This window comes from Syngnathus acus, chromosome 17, assembly GCF_901709675.1.
Source record: "Syngnathus acus chromosome 17, fSynAcu1.2, whole genome shotgun sequence".
Taxonomy (NCBI): Eukaryota; Metazoa; Chordata; class Actinopteri; order Syngnathiformes; family Syngnathidae; genus Syngnathus; species Syngnathus acus.
In genome coordinates, this window is record NC_051102.1 from 3,390,295 (window position 1) to 3,406,531 (window position 16,237).

General features: G+C 38.8%; 1 protein-coding gene and 1 long non-coding RNA gene across 2 annotated transcripts in view; one reads left to right on the forward strand and one right to left on the reverse strand.

Moving 5' to 3' along the window:
* Nucleotides 1–16,237, forward strand: part of pappa2 (pappalysin 2) — a 32,002-nt gene that overhangs the window by 13,332 nt on the left and 2,433 nt on the right. Inside the window, exons 13-27 of the mRNA XM_037277142.1 lie at nt 209–294; nt 896–1,092; nt 1,705–1,818; nt 2,286–2,421; nt 2,576–2,750; nt 2,956–3,021; nt 3,090–3,186; nt 3,507–3,684; nt 5,473–5,686; nt 6,876–7,044; nt 7,728–7,860; nt 7,964–8,073; nt 10,379–10,450; nt 11,783–11,881; nt 15,857–16,212. Coding sequence (XP_037133037.1) covers nt 209–294; nt 896–1,092; nt 1,705–1,818; nt 2,286–2,421; nt 2,576–2,750; nt 2,956–3,021; nt 3,090–3,186; nt 3,507–3,684; nt 5,473–5,686; nt 6,876–7,044; nt 7,728–7,860; nt 7,964–8,073; nt 10,379–10,450; nt 11,783–11,881; nt 15,857–15,970 — 1,960 coding nt within the window. The 3' untranslated portion in view covers nt 15,971–16,212. The remainder of the gene's footprint in view (nt 1–208; nt 295–895; nt 1,093–1,704; nt 1,819–2,285; nt 2,422–2,575; nt 2,751–2,955; nt 3,022–3,089; nt 3,187–3,506; nt 3,685–5,472; nt 5,687–6,875; nt 7,045–7,727; nt 7,861–7,963; nt 8,074–10,378; nt 10,451–11,782; nt 11,882–15,856; nt 16,213–16,237) is intronic.
* On the reverse strand, nt 3,713–4,697 carry LOC119137649. The gene is made up of 3 exons (XR_005100964.1): nt 4,619–4,697; nt 4,173–4,261; nt 3,713–4,045 (listed from the first exon to the last, which is right to left on the reverse strand). It is a non-coding gene; the product is annotated as an uncharacterized LOC119137649 (long non-coding RNA).

Consider the following 16,237-nt stretch of genomic DNA (forward strand, 5'->3'; position numbering starts at 1 on the left):
TTGGTAATATGGGTAATAGAACTGAGGACATTTCATTTAAAATACCTGTGGCTTATAGTCCGATGCGGCTTGTATATGAAAAACAAAACAGGATTTTCCCCTAATTTTAGCTAGTGCGGTTTATATTCAGGTGTGGTTTATAGTCCAGAAATTACGTTAATCCACCTTTATTAAGACTAAAACAACAGTGACTGTGCTGTCTCTGTAGGGCAGAAGAATGTGACGATGATAATCTGCTAGATAGCGATGGCTGCTCTAAGAAGTGTTACACGGAAAAGGGCTTCAACTGCATTGGTGAGTCTCAAGAAGCACGTGTATGCAACCAGGACACACTGTTTAGTATAAGTACATTTAGCAGTTCATTCATGTCGGGTTTTTGATACATCTGGCTGCAAAATCTGCTGTATTCTAAATAAAAGAAGTGGCCTGACTTGCTGACTGTGCTTTTTTATACTACCTGTACCTTTTGTAATACTTACAAACATTGGTGAGATGGTTTTTATCTTTATTTTGGTAGCACTGTACATTTTAGGCAGTCAATTAACAATCGAAGGATAAGTGCTATAGAAAAGGGATGGGTATAAGGACATTCAAGGAAGACCTGAGACAATGCGCATGCGTGGACACCCGAACTGCAAGCATTGCAGATGCAGATTTGTCCTGGTGTGGTCTTCAAATATTAATTGAAGTTAACATTTATTTCTTGGAGTCTTTTAGTGTCACTAAGCCTGATAGTGTGGACTTGACATGGTTACCATTAACTGTGTCCAACAAAAATACAATTTAGATTTGCTCAGATTTGGTTCACTGACAGGCAAGTTTGTCCTGCCAGATTTACAAATCTGGATACTTATTCTTTCATAAATCCTGCTTTCTTTTGCTCTTTTTCCAAAAGGTGAACCCAGCCAATGTTATGTTTTTGATGGGGACGGCGTGTGCGAAGAGTTTGAACGTGTTTCCAGCGTTCAGGACTGTGGTTATTTTACACCTTTGGGTTACACAGACCAGTGGGCATCTACTGCTACTGCTTCTCATCAGGACCCGGACCACTGTCCCGCTCACGCAGCCACTGGCGAACCATCATTTAAAAAAGTATGACACATAAATCTTGGATGATTATAAACGCTTTTATCTACTAGCAATTTGACAAGTGGCATCTTTGTGGAATAGATGAAATTGAATAAGCAATTCAACACCGCTAAAATTCGCAAAATAAATTCACCAAAAAAAAAAAAACATCCAAGGGGCACGTTCAGATGTGCGCTGCGACACATGGAGACTAAGTGACTAGCGCACAACACTTAAAAGTAATGAGAGTAGCTGCTTCGATTGAAGTGAGCTATGACCACTCCAGCAGCAGCGCAGCCCTCCCTCTCAGATCCTGCGTTCTTCTAGGAAATTACAAACATTGGATCTAATCCGCCTTCACGCAGTTACACTGTGTGACCGTCTGGATTCATGCCAATCACAAAAATCCTCTGTCCAAATATCTTTTGTTCTGCTAAAAATGTGTTTTGTTACAAATAATATCTAATAATGTCTTGTTTTGTGAATGGTTGTAATCTTTTAAATTGGGTATCAGATCTGGATGTATAGAAAACACACAACCTTGTCTCAAGTCTGAAATGTCAGTCAAAGAAGAAAATAACAATAATGTTGAAAGGGTGTGTATAAAACCTGCTGTTATATATTTGCTCTGTAAAGCTCTGTAGGTACCAGTACATGGATGTGAGTGAAAAACTGCCCACTGATGCATGGTTCCCTTGCACAGCTCATTCTGACACAAGTAATGACCTGGAACATCCATTTTGGCTGAAGGTAAGCCTGTGTAACTGTTCTTTTCAGTTTGTGTCTGGGTAGCTATACATTGACTTTCAGTTTGATTCACATATTCTTTTAGCATAACAAAAATATTTAAGGTAAAGAATGAATGGTCCTTGCATCCATCCTGCATGCTTTGGTAGGAATTTGACCACCCACTCAAGACATCATAAATAAATGTGCTACGATTGGTTTATAACCATTGCTGTTATATTTTGCAAGGTCTTTACATAACAGGCGTTTTGAGGGCCTTCATCATCATTATGTTTAGTTTCCTCTTAAAAATATTTCATAACTTGAAATACAAAGTTTAGCTTTACCTGTATTGTCCAATTCCAAATCACCCATTTTCTCTTGAATGAAACCGGCCACAATGAAAGTCATACAAGAAAATGTATGGTTTTACTGATGTCTTTTGTTCATAATAAATTGTGTATTGAAATGTTTTTGTGCTATAATTATAGGTAGGATTTGCCCATCCCGGAGTGGCAGCTTCTGTCATGGTGTATCTGGCTTCAGATGGGTCATGGAGCGGGGAACACTGTCAGAGGACTGTTACAATCCTGCTTTCTGATACAATTGGAAATAATCATTCATTAGGTACTTTGGCTATTGAGACCTTAGATGTATTTATATAAAAAATAATTATGTGGTATTCAGCATTAAGACGTCACTGTCCCGTGAAAACTGCACATGTCGCATTAAACACTGTTGTCATTTATATCTGCAACTCAATGAAGTATTTCCGTTTAAGGAACGCATAACCTCTCATGCCATCGGAACCCATTGGTGGTTAACGTGACCCATGACCTCTCTCAACCTTTCTACCTCACCTCATCTGTTATCCTCCTCTTCTCCTCCTCATCTGTGGCAATCGGGGGCATTGCCCTAAGGACGTCCTGCCACTTCAGCACCTTCGCCGTGACTGGGTGCGCATCAGAGGGTGGGCTCTCCCACAGCTACCTACGTACAACACACTACATAATCTAATGAGCATGCATGAAGCTATTTTGCTTGGCATCATTCTGCAAAAAAACCAATACTTTAGATCTCAATATCAAGGTTGGAACTGTGTAAATTCTAAGTTTTTCTCTTTTTTTGTGCCTCCGCTTCCATCCTGTGTTGCTGCAACAGCTGTTTGAGACAGACATGTCAAATGGACAGCTGCAGCCCGCCCCAGATAGAACATGCTTCTGTCAGGTAGGCCCTGTGTAGCAATTTGATATTTGTAAAGTGCTAACTGATCAAAATCAAATGTGTCCTTGCAGGTGTATTGGAGGTGGGCAGTCGTCTCACTGCACTGTTCAGTGTCACTTTGGTTTTAGCGTCACTGTCCTTAACGGGAGGGAAATTCCACCACACCAGGTACAATGAATAATGTTTTACAGCCTTAGATGCGGGCTTTATTAATATCTTTATACTATATTTATTAATGAAACCTAAAAAATGACAGAGATTTCTTTTTTTATTCTTATCCTCATTCTCTTCTTCTTATTATTATTAATATTATATTAACATGAAATAATACAATAAAAATAATCACATGGAATGGTACTAACGAATCCTTTTAAAAAGAGAAAGCTTGTAGGGGAGTGAAAACACATTACATGTTTATAGTTATACATATATAGAATTGATTATTGATTATACAATCCCTCTCACTTTTGTGCCTCTATTGTTTCCAGAGACAAACAGAGACGGAATGTTTTCATGGTTTATGGAATCGCGCAGTTAGCTGCCAGCCTCTCGACTGTGGCCTGCCTGATCAGTCTCATGTGTACCATGCCATATTCAGTTGTCCCTTGGGAACGACCTATGGAAAAGAATGCTCCTTTACTTGTGGCTCACCGGCAATACTTCAAGGTAAACCTCAATATTTTCCAAGTATGGTTTGATGTGTTGTTGAATAGTGTATTTAAATCTATATATATTCTGTTGGCTCATTTGTAGCACCACATGGGCATTAAGAAATTGACTTTTCTTCTTCTCCCTAACAATGCAAACATGAAATGTCCCAGTAAATTTACCTAACATACAACATCAGATGTTTTACCCTTGAGTGGTTTAGAACTTATTTGGCCTTCACGGCTTCAATGTCATGGTGTTCCACAGGGTTCAATTCTGGAGCCTCTGCTGTTTTCAATGTCTGCTGTCTTTGGGTTCCATCTTAAGGAAACATGACATTTCCTTCCACTGCTCTGTGAATGATTGTCAGACCTATGTCCTGCTGAGCAAAAAAAGACACTATCTCACTGAGGCCACTTTTGTCCTGTCTAGATGAAATAAAGATCTAGATGGTACTCAATTACTTGTCTTTCAATGATAAGACAGCAGAAGTTATGGTGTTTAACCTCATTGCCCCTTCCCTACACTCCATCTTGTAGACTTGGGCTCCCTGTCGCCTCATCTAAAGCCAACATTCTCGAACTTGGGTCTTAAACTGAACAGTGATTTTAAGTTGGATCGGCAGATTTGTTCAGCTTTTTTCATTTTAGGCAGCTGGCTAATCTAAAGCCTCTTCTTTCTCAACAGCACTTTGAAACAATAAATCATGCCTTTGTCACATCTCGGCTTACGGTGATCCACTTCATTCACCGTTATCATTCTTTGGGATGGGAATTTATTTTCTGGAAGTCCATTTGTTTGCGTCCCTAATACTACAGAGTTTTACATAAAATACTAGTCTCTCTTCCATTCTTTCATTCCATTTCCCCCCTCAGATGTACCATTTTTCCATCTTTGAACATTCAGTACATTCTTGAAATGATCAAAACGAACAAACGTGATGCACGCTTACTCGTCTGTGGTCGACAAGCCGCAGTGAATGCTCAAATGTCATTGTGGAGTCAGCAGTACGACCCCGGTTTTTGTGATCTGAAAACAGATTGTGCAGAAAAAATGAAATTTGTGGCTTTTGGTTACATATTTTTGGATGCCACTCCAAAGGCCGGTGTGCTTGTCACGAGTCACGAGAATATATCCATTACCAAGTACAACTAATAAATTTGGATTATACCAGTGCCAGCATGTCTAAAAACATTATTTTCAACTATTAGACCCTATAAATGTATGATCACTTTAGAATGTTGGTACTTAAACTCCACATTCATGTTCCATGTAAAGACTGAAGTAGTATATTATTTTTGGGCATTGCAAAACATTTTATTTTCCTCTGTATTGTCACAGGACTAAGTCTCAAAGGAAAACAAGAATGTTAACTGAGACAAATCAGTCCACGATGTGACCTACTTGTTCCACTGTGTACTATTTTATCTTAAAGTTCGATTTTGCAGGATTTGTGGTTCCTGTCTTGGGCTCGAGAAAAATCCACACGTTCTCCAAGACATACAATGCTGAACAGTTTGGGATTTGAGAATGAGAGTAGGTAGAAGCAATGATGGGCAGGCAAAGGACAATGACCAGAATGGGATGGATAAGATTTTGCTGATTAGATGTGCTCTAGCCTCATTGTATAACTAGCAACTAGTACTGACTTAGCAACCTCCTTAGAGATAATGAACATCCATTATTCTGCTTTGATGTGGCCAAAGGAAGAGTTTGCTTGTGTGAGGTAATTTCTATAACAGCAACTCCTTTTCCCCCCATCTCCTACTGTGTATCTCCTGTCTTTCCTCCCCTCTCTCTTCTTAGGAGACAATGACAGGTTGGTATGTTTGGAGGATGGTTTGTGGTCTTTTCCAGAGGCTTATTGTAAGATCGAGTGCACGGAGGCTCCAAACATCCCCAACGCCAAGCTGCTAACGGCAGAGTGCCTGTCCTCAAGCCATGATGTTGGCTCCACCTGCCGTTTCAAATGCAACCCAGGCTTCTATGTATTGGGAAGCCTAAAAAAGAAGGCACCAAGGTGAGTCTTTTGGTGCTTTTAGTGAGAATAGTACTTTGGAATATCTAAAAAAAAACCATCCATCCTAAGTGACTGACAAAAAATATTATGTAAACATCCGTACCTCCCTACGTAATGAAATAAATTAAATTTCCATCAGCATGATAAAATCCAATGATGTGAACAATCTTGTCTACATTTACAATGCAATATATTGACACCTAAATCCACAACAATGGTGCTTTACACCATGTGCACAGTTTTAAAGACGTAGTTTGACATTTTGTATTACATTAGAGTATATACAACAGGCTCACATTACAATCCAGTAAAATGCTTACCACTTGTTATATTTCATTGCCAGTTGTACTCAGTAACTACCTGAACAACTATTAAAAGGAAACCGTTGATATGCCAGGTTTGTACCCTGCTTCAGATGAACTAAATCCCTCCCTTACATAGTTTAGTCTGTTATGGAATTATCATGTTGAGTGCCTGTGTAAAATATTCTGCAAAACTTAATTTCCTCACTGTTCTGCCTTTATCAGCATCTTATTAAATATTAACAGCGTTTACTGTGATATGAAACTGAGACAATATAGATTCATTGTTTTTTCATGGAGCAAATTTCCATTTAGTAAGGTGGAAAACAACTTCATGTTAAGATCCGTTTGCAGCTTGGTAACTTTATGAGTTTCACTTTCTCAAGCAATCGTGTAAACATTTTAATAACCCCTGATGCTTTATTAGTTCAATGTGTGAAGTAGAACAGCAGCTGCTGTGAAAGAGCTTTAAACAAGCTTTTTTTATGCATTTGACGTGAACCCATGTGACCTGCTATAGCACATAATGATGCATTCACATATAATGCATTTTACTGGAGGGTGGGATGTCCTGTGTAGCTTGGTATGTTTTTCTTATTGAAACAGTAAAAGTATAATGGAAAAGTTGGGGGGGGGGGGGGGGGGGTCACTGAGTGCATCCACTGTGTACCATGTATATCTGCTCGCACTTCTTTATATCAAAGTGAAACCTCAAGTAATCCCAATTCATTGTAACACAACATCAAATGACTTCCCTGTGGTCAGAGTCAACTAAGCACAGTTTAATTTTCACCTTCCTTATCTTGTTATTGGAATTACTGGATGCTGACCTTTCAAAAACTTCAATAATCTGGCGGAGAGTTTTCTTACTCTTGTGCTGTTTTTAGGAAATACTTCCAGACTGAGTGCCTAGAGGAAGGGCAGTGGAAGGATACCTCATGTGAGCCCATATCTTGCCCAGCCTTACCTGGTGTTTTCCAGGGCATGTATGAGTGCACCAATGGCCTCTACTATGACACGCTCTGTACGCTGCAGTGTCCAGATGCGAGAGAAAATGTAAGTGTTTGGACAAAAATCTCCAGACTTAGAGCACATTCCAGTCCATTGTGTAAATCATAATTTCATTTAAGGCCTGTGGAAGATTTGTGTAATTACCGTATTTTCCGCACTATAAAGCGCACCGGATTATAAGGCACACCTTCAATGAATGGCCCATTTGAAAACTTTGTCCATATATAAGGCGCACCGGATTATAAAGCGCATAGAATAAATAACTCAACGTTGCTCAAACGTTAATGCAATCACAATATAGTAACACTCGAAATAGTGAAAACAATAACATATCAATAGCTCAATGTTGCTCAAACGTTAATATCACACAACACACAAAATAAACACGTAAAGCTTACTTTAATAAATTAGTCCTCATCCATGAATCCATATTGGTCCATATATAAGGCGCACCGGATTATAAGGCGCACTGTCGACTTTTGAGAAAATTGGAGGTTTCTAGGTGCCCCTTATAGTGCGGAAAATACGGTAAATGAGTTTGCTGCACGTGTAAAATACAAAAATAATTCCTGATAGAATGATGCATTGTCATTTGATGTAAAACGCAATTGACACTAAAGTCTTCTTTTCTTACGGCTCCCGGTACTTCTAGAAATACTTCTAGAAATACGTATTCTATTTTATATGAAGAATTACTGAATACTGTGATTTACTTTGCTGTCTTACAGATTGTAATTCGCTGCACTAAAGATGGTGAATGGACAGCACAATTTACCATGTGTTCCACACTCCAAGGATCTTGCTCTGCTCCATCTGATCTAAATTCTGTAACGTATAGCTGTAATGGGAGCATGGAAATTGGTGAGTAAAATTAACACTGCAGATATTGTTTAGTGGCAAAACGGTGTCATTTTCAACTTCATATTGAAACAAGGAAATTAATTTTGTGTTTTTTTCTGTGCAGGTGCTGTTTGCTACCCAACATGCATTTTGGTTCTTCATGACCCAGTGGTTCTGCCCAATGGCTCTACAGTTAGTTCTTTAAAACACTGGATGCTTCCCATCAAACTTCAGGTGAGATGTACATGAATAGTACTCAGGCGTTAGTTTATAATGACAGTTATAATTCATTGAACAATTTGCGAACATACTTTTTCCAAGTCTGCTCACTATTATCAAAACAAGTCTACATCATATTAATGAATTTATATATAGATTTAATATGCTTGATAGTTGACATGACCTGCATGTCGAATGTGAAGTCAAAGGTCAAAGTAGTACATGTTCGTATTTTGTGGTCGACCAGTCATAATTTCCAACGTATCTATTGTGGTATGCTGTCCAGTTCAGCTTGTGAAATTTGAAAACCATTGGCAGGTTTTGGAAAAAGTGGTTGTTTTGTTTCCCTGTTGCCATGTAACGGATCTGGACTGTCATGAAAGCTGAGCCACCGAAAAACAGCGAAGAAATTAATCCATCAGAATGAATAATGCATTGAAACAGCTGGTGGTCTGAAGAACAGCATGCAGTAAAATGAGTTACTTGCCGTTTATCCATCTTTATGGATCGATTCATATTAAGTTGGATTCCGTGTATATATAATAACTCTTTTGCCGGCACTCTTGCCTTGCCTGTTTCCCTGCAGGGCTTGGGTCCACCTGCCACTCAGCCACACTGAACTTTGACACAAAATATAATTGTTTTGTTTTTAATCAATGACATTCTGAAGCAGTAAAAACCCCAAAAATATCCTTGAACAAAATGTAATATATTTTGTAACAACAAACCCATAGGCCTCATACTAACTCTAGTCTATTTCTGTTACTGAGAGAAACGAAACTTTCTTGTGCTGGAACTGTTGAGGCAAATCTTAGATTTATAATCTGTGCTCGCCGCAACATGAAGGTGGTAGGCTTTAAGTGGTCTTTAAATGCAGTGTTGAGTAAAGTTTTGTACACAACTATGCTCTTCTACAGGCTTGCAGACAGATTGTTAAAAACATTTGAACATTCTATCCAGCAGGCCGAGCAATGTGATCTTGCTTCTTTCATTATATTGTAAGCCTAAAATGTTAGGGCTGCAGCGACGCAGTGTCTTAAGCATCAGTGTCATCTAAATGCCAGGAGAGCGCTGAGAAAAGTAAAATAATTTGTTTGCAATTGATTGAAACTAATGCCCCCCTAGTTCTGAAACATCCTTCATAGCGACTTTCCACTAAAGCGAGGAAAAGTATTTAAATATATTAAATATATTTTTTTTTTTTCTGGACATAATCAGATTTGCTGAATAACAATACAATATGTGGTTGACATTTATGAATGTCCTATTTTATCTGATTTTTGACCAAATAATTGGCAGGATTTTCTCTGAAAACATTTCTCAACTACAACAGCCTATCACATTCCCAGGGTGTATTTGGATGTGTGTCCAAATGTGTTTTGCTTTACTGGAAATAAGTGGATTGTCTAAAAGGAAAGGTTGCAGTTGGCGTGAAATTTTCAGGAAACGCACTCACACAATGGACAGACTTGTTGGACTGCCAGATTTTGCTTGAAAGTTGGCTCATGTTACAGCATCATATCTCATGAATAGATTCTAAATGAATGCTGTCAACACTGACTCACTTTTGCCTCGCTTTTGGGTGGTCGGTTAACCTGCCAGTCAGTCCGCGAATCTGACCTCAACAAGGTCAAATAGTTGGAGAGAGCTTTGGTTGATTACAGCATACTCTTGACGTTGCCTTGTGTTATCTCAAATATCTACGCTCCCTGACAAGCCAACAAGGGGGAGATTGCCTTTTTGCTTGCTTTTGGCTGAACAGCTTGACTTATGGTCAATGAACAGTTGTGAGTTGAGACCAGTAATTATATTTCTTATATTCCAAGTTTTTGAAAAAAAATATATATAACACTTTCTCTTTAAAGCCTGCATGATCAGAGACTTGGGTCAGAACTTCACTTTCAACCCAGGGGGGATCAATTCAACCTCTTTGAAAGATTTGGATGTGCTTCTTCACATGCTGACAGCTTCACTGCATCACACTCTGCAACACATCAGCAAATGCTGAAGGTTACAATTTGAGGAGTCAATCCAGGAAAGACCTTTGCAAATGGAACAGATGAATTTCTCAGGCCTCTCTGTGCCTTGGCTGAACAGAAGCTAGACAATTTGGTGGTGATTGTAAGGGCTACTGACCAACAGAGGTCCTAAAATGATCCCGTTAGGGCCCATTTGGAGCAACATTTAAGCACTCTTGTTTTGAATATAAAAATAATATCACATTTTTAGAACTGTGGGAAGTATTTGTAACTTTTCACTTGTGTTATATTTCTTCATTTGGAATTGCTGAACTTGCCTTGTTTTGTCTTTTGATTTCCAGACCATTGTCTGCACGGGGATGATGAAGTGGTACCCAGCCTCTGAAAACATTCATTGCATTCAATCATGTGAGGTAAGTGTCAAAACAGTTGAGTAGTATTGCATCAGTAGCTACTTGGTTGTGTGTGAATATATTTTCCCCCAGCATTCCGTTCCTGTTCCGGTAAACCAAACCAGGCCAACAACACAGGCATCAATGTCACCCAGATTTTTGAGACGATTAAATGCGTGAATGTCTTTTTCAATCTTGACTGACACTGTGTCTGACCAAGAAATATTAAAATATTTATAGCTTCACGGAGATAATATTTCACAGATCTTGATGTTTATGGTCCAGTTAGAAATGTGAATATTCTTAGAAGAATATTACACAACCCTAAATACAACTAATCGTTAAAAGATTATTATTGACACTCGGTATTATGTCAGTATCAAGGTGTAAATGGAATTGAGCTATTGAATTCTACATTTAATGATCAATGATGAAGACACAATAAAAAGGTGGTTTGAATCATCTTGAAACATCTTTTTCAATATTTCGATTTGACACAGAAGTGTTTCGAATTGCACAACTTCAGGTTCCACCACACCAAAGTGAAGAAGAAATATAACTTGCTCAGTCCAGCAAAGGTTAAAATAATTAAATAGGGTTTCAAGTTGAAAAACAGACCTAGTTTTTCTTTTTTAAATCCATTTTGTGTGCAGCATTAAAAAATGTAATGATCACTGGAGAGCAAAACATTATTCTATTGTCGTTTCTCATCTAATTTCCAATACATGCCCCTCTAAAATCCCAAAGCCGGATATTGTTTGGCTCTGACAATCCTGGAACTGCCATTGGAACGCAAACTGTTGATGAAACACACTCTCTTTAACTGCCGGCAAACATTTTCCTCTTTCATTTTGCAGTGAATGTTGTGAGACAAAACAACTCCCTATCTTCCATAACAACACCAATTATTACAGACCACATGTGTTTCTCATATACTTGTCTTTTTTTTTCACTGTTAATCATTGACAATTAATGCAAATGTCATCCAAGTCATAAACCACTGCATATCCATTCTTGTATCCACATTAGACTTGATTATTGTTAAATTCTTCTGACTGGACTCCCTCAAAATAGCATCAAACAGATGCAGTTCGGAAAACCAAAGTTCAAGTTCTGACCAAACTTAAGAGATCAGAACACATTACAGTACTCCAGTTCTAAAGGCTTTTCACTGACCGCTAGTCAGCTGTGGAATAGACTTTAAATGTCTAACCAGAATGTCAAATTACTTTGATTTGAGTGAAAAGATGGGAAGTATTACATTCCATCACTCTGTAAATCAGTATGTGGGATCACAATATATTGATTCTGCACTCATAAAAGATACTACTCTTGTTCATATCTTGTGTGCAGCCTTTTGATGGGGATGGTTGGTGCGACACGCTCAATAATCGGGCCTATTGTCAGTATGACGGAGGAGATTGCTGTCCTTCTACACTATCGTCCAGAAAGGTATTTCCATCTATCCATTTTCCGTTTCGCTTGACCGCCATGGGGGTCACGGGCATGCTGGAGGCGATCCTCATTCTATTCATGCCTTGCCTGAATTTTATTTTACTAATACAAATATACCATTTTGTAAAAATAACTACACCGTCAGCATCCTGTAATTGAAATGGCGCATCCCACGCTGCCCGACAACATGGCGAGTGTACCTCTACACCATCAGTGACTTCCAATTTTAATGTTTTATTTACATGCTCATTTTATTTCATATTTTGAATTTTTAAATGGGGTTCTTAATGCTCAAAATCTTGACGTGACAGAGAAAAACTAAGATCGCTTTCGGATTCTGCACATTCTGTTAATTAGATATTAACAACTCTCACTCATCAAAACTTGTGCTCCACTGTATTATCAAAGCTGTCTCAAAGTTATGTCACTCATCTAACATATAATAAAATCTCAAAATCCTTAATGTGCTAGAATTTGGAAAATAGTGCACATTATACTCAATTCACTACTGTGCAGCTACAAATTCATGTCACCCACTCCAGGGCCCCTATTCCTTAATAGGTTCTTTGTCTAGCATGGTTGAACTTCTTTTGTTTCTTTTTTTGCCTAGTGCACATTATGACTTCCTAAATGTAGAAGGATTATGAGGATGTAGTTGCCATCACAATAAATGGGCTGGCAGAGAACTACCACTAACTCTATTTTACTGTGGAAAAAGAGGATTACAAAGTCAGCAGGCAGGGAGCAGAGGTGTTGAAAGTACGGTGGTTCATTTGGCCACAGTATAACAGCAGCTAAACAACTCAGGTTTATGCTCAGGAAGTGAACTTAACCATGCTTACTGTGTTTCAGAACTTTGATGGAACGCGGAGCCTTTAAAATTCATCCTTACTTTAATAGTTCCAATATTTATCTGTCGCACAAATGTGGACCGGTTATGTACTGGACAAAGAAGAAATAATGTTTGGTTTTTGCACACACTTGCCATTTGGTATCCTGTCAATACTTCAATTTTCTGGCTATTCCTTCCTTCTTGCACAGTCTGACTGGACTATCACAAACTTTCTTTGCAGTCATTGCTGCTACATCACAGGCTATAGAAAATAACAGTTTAACAGGATGGTCGTGATGTTTTTAAAAATGCTAACCATTAAATCAGAGCCAGCTGATGTGTTTAGTGTAAGAAAAGTGCTGATGAGCTACCACATAATCAACTGTGCCAGTAAGGTAAGAAAAAGTACCAAAGCAGTGTAAGCAAAAGGCAATAAATCTGTGGGGGAAAAAAAAATCCATGGATTTCAATCCATTTTAAATGTCAGAAATGAAGACCAACAAGTTTACCTCCCACATCTTGGTTCACTTGTTGTCCATTTCATTTTTCATTACCTCCCACTTTCCATTCTCCCTCTTCTTCTCCTCTTCCAGTCTTCCTCTTGCTCCCTCTCTCCAAGAGTAAATGTTTACATGTCTTGCTACAGACTTCTTTGCAGGGCACCAGAGTTTGTTTTACAACCTGTGGTGGTGGCTTGCTTCCTTGACAGAGCTGGCAGCTCTTGTTGTTGATTCTTAACATGTGTTCATCGGTTTACCTCCACCCATGACGATGTGTTCCTGCTCCCCAACGACTCTCAAGGCTTCTTGTTGTTCAAAGACCAGGTGACACCAAGTGGTCTCCTCTCTTTTCTTTGAAGATCCTACTTGAGTTCCCAAGTGCTACCTTTTAGTAAATTAAAACTAAGAGCCCAGACATATGATCCATAGCTGCTCACCACGCCTTGCCGCACTAAAAATATAACACCTCCACTATTGCCGCAGCTTATTTTGTAGGTGCGCTGAAGTACTGTATTGGCCCGAATATAAGATGCTTTTTTTTCATTGAAATAAAACTTAAAAAGGTGGGGTCGTCTTACATTCGGGGTCTAGACAAAGGCTTTTTCCAAACTTGAGTCTTGAAAAAGAGGGTGTCGTCTTATAATCGAGGTCATCTTATATTCAGGCCAATACGGTAAATGTCCTGGCCCAATCAATATAAACTGTAACTCAACAAACAACGGTGAATATCTGATATATAAAGGGCTCCAAACAGAATAGTGTTTTGACTTGGGATGTGAATTGATAAGATTTTTCCGATTCAGATTCCATTTTTAATTCTGTTTAATGATTCAATTCTCATTTGGGAAAAAAACCATTTACGATTATGATAATTTAGTTTTACATATTGTAACTTTGTGTAAATATGGCATTACAAACCTGACAGTGAAGAATGCAAACATTCTCCTATAATAGAAATGATCACCTACCGAAAATCAGGGGCTTCTACAGTGGCAAATGGGTGCAAGTCTTTAACTACAAACTTTGTCACGATGACATTCCTCGTCTGGCGTCTGAACCAGTCAGACGGTGTCTCTCGTCGTCATCTAAAATAAAACATGAGACGCGATTTGCAATACAGATTCTACAATTATAGAAATAGAGCTCGCACGAAAATCAGTGTTAGTTACTTATCTGCAAGGTTGTTGACTGAGCCACCGCAGCAGAGCAAACACGCGACATTCCATTAAACTAATGGCATGCTGCGTGTACAAATGCTTTTGCATATTAGAGGTATTTCCGCTCTATGTTGAAATTTCAACATTACATGTATTGCACGTCGCTCTCTTCTAGTCCTTCTGAGCAAAATATAATCAAACTATGGAGCGCTTCTGCCACACAGGTGCGATCGTTGTTTACGTCGGGTAGCGTGCGTGCGCAGTGACGTAATTCGTGCTGATGGGAATCGCTAAGGGAATTGTTAATTTAAAAAAAAAAAGTAAATAAATAAAATAAAGGGAATTGATAGCAAAATAGCAAATGATTTCAAGGAATTGGTAACGTGGGAATCGGTTCTCAACAAGAACCGGTCCTCAGTTCCAATCCCTAAACACACATGTGTCAAATTCAAGGCCCGGGGGGGAGATACGGCCCGCCACATCATTTTATGTGGCCCGCAAAGACAAATTGTGCATCAAATTCGTGTGTCATTACTAGAATTACAAATTGTCTTCACTTTTAATAATATCTTTTTTTTTAAAAATATTTGACCAGTTTTTACTTGTCTGATTTGGCAACGAGTTATTTGTCAGTTTGTTTTGTAGCTTTTACTGTATATAATATGAGGTGCTCATACATTTATTTGGGTTGACAGTCATAATGGCCCTCCGAAAGAAGCTATGACTACAATGCGGCCCGCGAAAAAAATGAGTTTCACACCCCTCCCTTAACGTGTGACCTCACTGCTGTCCAGAGAGCACATTGGGGCCTACGTACCAGTTTGTGTGTATGTGTGGCAGTCACTTAAAACCAAGACATGCTGTTGCTGTAATAAATTGACTTCATTAATTTGTAACTTAATGTTATCTGCCATTTGCCTCATTGGTTTAGTCCACATCACCGATATTACATACTTGCCAACTCTGAGTTGCGAAAATTACAGAGATGTGCCTTATGGCTACCAGATAAATATCATTCTGTGTCTTGGCTTGGGTGAGATGTCACACTACAAGTCTGTGTCTTAGCCTGGGTCAGATGTCACACTACAAGTCCATCACTCACCAGACCACCCTCAGTCATTAAGTGCTTCCGTATAGATTCAGTTTATTGGTGGAGGTCCGTTGGGGACGTGGGCCAAACAAATGTCAAAGTCTTGTTGATGAAGTCATTATGTGCATGAGCTTTTATTTTTCTGCTACGGAAAAACAACTAAAAAAGAAAGAAGACAATGAATCTGTTTCTGGAAGGTGGAGAGGGGCAGTATGATGTTCCTTACTTGCAATCCAATCAATGATGAGACAATGAAAATCCTCTAGGGCTACATTCGGGTAGTCTGATGTTGGCAATATATTTATTGAATGAGGGAAAATGATTTTCAAATATCAACACCAAAAATGTAGACTATTGGAGGTGTTTCCAATAATGATACTTATTTTCTAACAGGTCATTCCGTTTGGAGCAGACTGCAATCAAGATGAGTGCACATGCCGTGATCCGGATGCCAGGGAAAATAAGAGCAAAGGCAAGGACCCACAAGGGGGAGGAGGAATCCCATAAAATAGATGAGTGCAAGCAAGTCAAGTGGTGTAACATAAGTCAAGCTGTCGATAACATACACAACAAGCTCAAATATTACCTTATCATGTACTTTGCACACGTTTTGAAGGCAAAGACGTTCTTTTCAAAAAGGTCAATGAAAGTGGTTAAGCACCTTTGCCATTGCCGTCAATAGGTAAATAAAAAGAGATTACAGAAATAGAATGTATTATAATGAAATGATGGGAACTCAAAATGGTGTAGTATAGCTATGTGGTGAAGCAATTC